Genomic DNA, 5,988 nt, shown 5'->3' on the forward strand with positions numbered 1-5,988 from the left:
CTTCCTTCTCCGCATCCCTGCCTCTGTCACCTCCCCCAGAAGGTCCCTTCTGTGTCCTCAGTCTGCTGGGTGACAGGGCAGAACAATGGTTATGGAATATCTTCCCAACTTACCTCCCTTTAAGGAACAAAATATGTTATCTAGTCAGTCTTTGGGAAGACATTGAAAGGAAACAGCTTAGCCAGCGAGCAGGACTGGTGCAGGCGTCCTGGTCCTGGGAATACTGGGAGTATTCCCTCCACTGCCCCAGGGAGGTCTTTGGGGAAGACATTTAAAGGAAACAGCTTAGCCAGCGAGCAGGACTGCTGCAGGCGTCCTGGTCCTGGAAATACTGGGAGTATTCCCTCCACTGCCCCAGGGAAATCCACATACAGACTGGTTATTCCATTCCACAGTAAGAGCTAAGAGACCAGGAGTTGTTTAGGGCCCAGGGCAAGATGAGATTTACCTAGCAACCGATGACGCTACACTGAGGCACTCACCGATTTGTCTCTATGTTTGTCCCTGGCTACCTAGCCAATCTGACAACCCTCAGTTTGGGACGCGACTTGGGTGAGCTGGTAGGAACAAGTTAGTATCTATCACTTGTTTATTGGGGATCAAGGGGCCTGGGCAATACCATATTCTGCTCAGGGTCTGGAGATCAACACCCAGGCTGGGGTTTCTGGGGCAGGTGAGGACTCAAGGCCCCTGGAAGAGCTGGTCCGGGGGACCGAATGCCCCGTCTCCCCAGGCAGATCATGGGCGCACTCCTGCGGCTGCTGCTGGGCCTCAGCCTGGGCTGCACCGGAACAGGTAAGGGCATTCCTTCCCGGGACCCGCCTTCCTCGGCAGGGGGCTCAGTCTTGTTATTGGATTTGAACGCACTGACTGGTTTGTCTTCCTGCTACATACTCCGATGGCACTTGCACTGTACCTTTGTAGGGGTGTTAATAGTAATGAGGCTGTGGAATCATTTGTGTGATAAGGACCTCGGGCTGCGATGGAGGCAAGGGCTGCATCCTGGCTCCTCCCTCAGTGCCCGGCACACCGCCAGAGCTTCCTGAATGTGTACGGAGGGAATATTTGTAACACATCCAGCACGCAGCAAGGCCAACTCTTTCTCTTCTCACTCAGTAATGTGCCTCATTGAAGGTCTTGGCCTGGGCAAATAGTCATTTTTTAAACATGCAGATAATTTTGGGCCACTCCTGTCCCCATACTTGGTCTCACATAAGGAGGAAACAGGTTCTAAAAACACCTCTGCTGCTACCATCTAATCCCTTAATCGGGGCTCCTGGGGACTCCAGTTCATGAGCTTGGTCAGTAGATGCTGCCCAAGGTGGGACACTCGTGTCCGATCTCTGGGCGTCACTGACCCTGGCTTCTGCCCCGCCCTCTCCTCTGGCTCCTACAGGTGGCTTTGTGGCCCACGTGGTAAGCACCTGTCTGCTGGATGATAACGGGATTCCACAGGATTTCACTTACTGTATCTCCTTCAACAAAGATTTGCTGACCTGCTGGGATCCAGAGGAGAGAGCAATGGTCCCTGTTGAATTTGGGGTGCTGAATCCCTTGGCCGCTAATTTCGCAAATTACCTCAACAAACAGGAAATCCTGATTCAGCGCTTGTCTGCGGGGCTCCAGGACTGTGCCACACGCACACAGCCCTTTTGGGAATCCCTGACCCAAAGGACACGTAAGGAGAGAGGGGCGCGTGGGGGGGTAGGGGTGGGGTGCTTTTAGAAAGCACAGCTGAGAGAGGGGAGGCCAGGGAGGATCCCTGCAGGCAAGGGGTTTGAGATTTGGGCAGAAAGTGTGTGGACCTGGATGTAAAAAGAGGGAGGTTGGCCCTAAAGTGGACATAGGTGGTCGGCAGGGGTGGAGCAGGAACAAAGGAGGGGAAGTGATGCTTGAGGCCGCTTGGAGCTCTGGAGAGGACAGTCCGCTGCTTTCCTCCTAGGCAGGCATCTCCGGGGCAGGTCCCAGCTCCACCGGGCGTGGCAGAATAGCCAGGATGGCTTCCCCACGCACACACCTTTCGGTCCCAGGACCTGAGCTTCCAGGCCTGGGGTGGACCCGGCATGGGAGCTGAGGGAAGCGTCCGACCCTGCATGCTCTCTGCACTGAGAATGACTCAGAGCGGTCAAGGGAGACTTGGTCTCCACCGGGCAGAGTATTGTGCCCTGGGGTGTGGCTTCTGACCCGCCTTCCTCGGAATTGCCTGGGGAAGGTGCTCCTGAAAAGTGCGAGCCCTCGGACCCATGGGGTGAAAATCCCTGGGGATTCAGGCGCGGGAATCTGCATGTTACCACAACTTCTGGGATTTTGTTTGAAAAGCACCAAGATAGAGGCAAGCAGGAGGGTGACCTAGGAGAGTAAGCTAGTAAAGAAATGTGTCCATTCACAGTCGCATTCATTTAAACTACGTTTATCCAGATTTAAGAGAGTCCTGAGTTGGGCTTGTTTCCTTAAATTATCTGAGGGAAAAGGGCTTTATTTAGCAAATTTATTTGTTGAGTGAGGTTTGAGGACAAAAGTCTTTTTCTACCTTTGCATATACCCTAATTTATAACTCGGGACCACCGTCTGCTTATGTTTCTGAGGTAAACACAGGGCCACCCGGAACAGCTTGCAGTTCGGACCTGGCTATGCTTATTGTGGTCAAACATAATTTTGGAGGAGAAAGACCGGGAGGGGCAGTGAAGGGATGGGGGAAAATAAAGAGTGAAGCAGGAGTAAACCCTAATTCCTTATTTCAAAGGGATGTGGGGGCCCAGGTGGGCATGTGGAAGGGTGATTTGGCAAATCCATGAAGAATTTAAAAAAACAACAAAAACAAACAAACATAAAAAAAGAATTAAAAAAGGAAGGAAACCAGGTTGGAGAGAAGGCTCTCCCTCCTTCATGACCACTGTTTCCTCTGTGCAGGGCCGCCATCTGTGCAAGTAGCCAAAGCCACTCCCGTTAACACGCGGGAGCCCGTGATGCTGGCCTGCTACGTGTGGGGCTTCTACCCGGCCGATGTGACCATCACGTGGAGGAAGAACGGGCAGCTTGTCCCCCCTCATGGCAGTGCCCATAAGGTTATCCAGTCCAATGGAGACTGGACCTACCAGACCCTCTCCCATTTAGCCACAACACCCTCTTTCGGGGACACCTACACCTGTGTGGTGGAGCACTTTGGGGCTCTTGAGCCCATCCTTCAGGACTGGAGTAAGTGCATGGTGGGGATGGTGGGGATGGTGGGGATGGGGGTTAAAGCAGACAACTATTCCAAGTGGTGGTTGAAAGTGAACACCAATATTTCAGCAGAGGGAGTGAGATGTGGGGAGGTCCACGGTGCATGGGAGAGGGAGATGTCGAGAATGAGAAGTGGGTCTGGAGGAACGATGGAGGGCTTATGACTGGAGATGGGGGGGAGGGGGCAATGGGATACAGGAACGGAGAGTCAGTTGTTGTTGCCGTCGTTATGGTGGTGTGGTGGATGTCATGTGCTTGTCTGAGGTGGGAGGGGAGCAGGGCTGTCCTGAAAAGAGGATGTAGATTTCAGAACCAAAAATTGTGATGCAATATTCTAGGGTCCTCAGATGTTCTGTTGTCGGGTCAGGAATGGGAATTGGAGAAATAAAGAAGTTTGCAGAAGGAAGGGGACCCTCTCCTGGCCCGGGGCAGTGCTGGATTTGGGCTGCTCTATCAGGGAGGAAAAGCCGTGGCTGGTGGATGCTTGGGGGCTAACGAACAAGAAGCCAGTCATGATTGCTCAAACCCCGGGATTGGAGGTAGTTGAAGGAACTGAGAAGTTGCACACAGATCTGGGGATCCTTGGGAAAGAGAAGAGGAAGAAATGAAGAAGAGGAAGTGTGAACAAAGGGCCAGGGAACAGGATGCCACACTGGCTGCTGGGAGCAGACCTCGCCCTGTGGGAAGTGTGCGTCTTATTGGGCAGCTGCGAAGGGCATGAGGAGCAGAGAGTGGAACCCACAGGCTCACCTGAGCTCTCCTGGGAAAGTCTCCTGCACAGCCTGCCCAAGAAGTTCCCTTTGGTGGTGGAATGTTCATTTAACCTGAGAAAGGAATCCAGGTGGGACAGGGATTAGAGTAGCATCAGCTCTAGGCTGTGAATGGGCTGGAGACAGGTTCTGGAAGAACACACGGGAAATCCGGATGTGGACAGGAGGAGACACGTAACTCGTGGAAAGACATGTTAGTAGGAAAAACTCAGATAGAGCAAGTAAGGGAGCAGACATTGTCACCATGGGTCATTGGAAAGGGGAATGAGGAACCCTTTATTCTTTGGTGAGGGTGCCTCTGGGGTGAAGGAAGAGAGGCCCCACCATACTTGACAGGAACTAGAAGCCAGGGCGCTAACTTTAGGGGTCCCCTAAGATTATTCTAGGAATATTCACAGAATGGGGGTTTTGAGGAGTGAGGTGGAGTGAGCTAGACCTTTGGGGTTAGGAAAAAGCCCCTTGGAACCCGCTAGGTGGAGGTTGATATAAATAAAGTTGCTCTGGGGATGAGCAACAGGGATTGGTTCTAGTAGGTTTCTGTTTTTGCAGCCCCTGGACTGTCCCCGGAGCAGACAGTGAAGGTTTCTGTGTCTGTAGTGACTCTGGGTCTGGGCCTCATCATCTTCTCCCTGGGTTTGCTCAGCTGGCGGAGAGCTGGCTCCTCTGGTGAGTGGCCTTCCTGAACTCAGTCTCCGCTGACTCCTGTCAGTGATCGGTTCTCTCATTGCTACTTCATTTGCTGTGAATAATGCCAGAGACTGTTATCCACAAAGACTTCCCTCTAACCAACTATTTTCCTCTCCTAGGCTATACTGTCCTTGCTGGGTCCACTTATCCACAAGGTAACATCTGTGTTGTCTGTTTGCCTACGGGCCCTTTGGGAGGGGTGAAGTTTGAGGGATCAACGTTGGGTTCAGCTAGTGGTGCTTTTTGGAGGGGTGAGCTTCCACCGGGATCAGGCCGAGAGCATGAGTTAGCCACCACTCTTGGGATTAGGAGCTGCTTCCTGTGTGTGCCTACCTTCCTCTTCTACCCAACGGAGTGTCTACAGGGAGGAGGCTGCGGATGGCTCTGGGATTTTCAGTATCATTGTATTAAGGGCTCAGGCATGGTGGTTATAGAGACAAATGTTGGGGTCAGGTTGGTTTGAAGCCTTGTTATCTCCTTTTTATTTCTTCTGCAGGTCGGCACATTTCCTAGAGGCAGGATTCTGCAGCGTCCACTCCACAAGAGAAAGATTCAAACTCTTAGTGGTGTCTGCGCTCCTCCAACATCCTCAGACCCTCTGGTTTCTCTGGGATTCTCCATCCATTTCTTTGAGTTTCCCAGTCTCCTCCGTATGTAAACCTTAGCAACTGGAGGAGCTCATTTCTGGGAATATTCTGTAACCAAGTTACTGTCCAAGGCTGTGTTTCTGGGGTGAATATAATCTGGGGAAGGAGGTCAAAGTTCCTCCTCGGGCCCCGCTGTGACACGTGGACAGTGAGTCGCTGGTGACATCGCCGAGGAATAAACTCTGGTGGAAGCACAGCTTTTCCCTGCCTTTTCCTGAGGTGCTGGGGAGGGGCTATGGGCAGAGTTGGGAGCTGGGGTTGATGCTCTCCTACTTGAGTGGAGGAGTTCTCCTCCCATTTCTCCATCTAGAATGATAGAATTTGGGGCAGTTTTTAAATTTGTAATTTATAAGAAGAAATTGAACTGTGGTGGGATGGACTCACAGAGTAGAGGAAGGGGTTAACAGTTCATCTTGCTTACTTCATAAGGGATCCTATGAGGATGAAATGAGCTTGTACGTGTAAACGGCTAAGACATGGCGTGGCACAAAGCGAGCCCACAGGAGTGGCGTTAGCTATGAGCAGTTACTCAGCTTTCTGGGCCAGGCATCGTGTCAGGTGCTTCACATGCATCATTTCATTCCGTCCTCATCACAACCCTGACAGGCCGCAGGCAGCGTCCAGGGGCGGAGCTTAACCTCAGACCTGAGTTCTGCGACTTA

The 5,988-nt window shown here is 52.2% G+C and overlaps 1 protein-coding gene across 1 annotated transcript; it reads left to right on the forward strand.

Annotated features, from left to right (window-relative positions):
• The first annotated feature begins 531 nt into the window (after positions 1-531).
• LOC102761229 (HLA class II histocompatibility antigen, DM beta chain) lies at positions 532-5,522 on the forward strand. The gene is made up of 6 exons (XM_006769160.2): positions 532-795; positions 1,397-1,678; positions 2,911-3,195; positions 4,542-4,658; positions 4,799-4,834; positions 5,176-5,522. The coding sequence occupies exons 1-6, from the start codon at positions 717-719 to the stop codon at positions 5,190-5,192; spliced, it is 816 nt and encodes a 271-aa protein (XP_006769223.1). The 5' UTR covers positions 532-716; the 3' UTR covers positions 5,193-5,522.
• The last annotated feature ends 466 nt before the right edge of the window (positions 5,523-5,988 follow it).

The sequence above is a fragment of the Myotis davidii genome, unplaced genomic scaffold (genome assembly GCF_000327345.1).
Source record: "Myotis davidii unplaced genomic scaffold, ASM32734v1 scaffold4, whole genome shotgun sequence".
In the NCBI taxonomy this organism is placed as follows: domain Eukaryota; kingdom Metazoa; phylum Chordata; class Mammalia; order Chiroptera; family Vespertilionidae; genus Myotis; species Myotis davidii.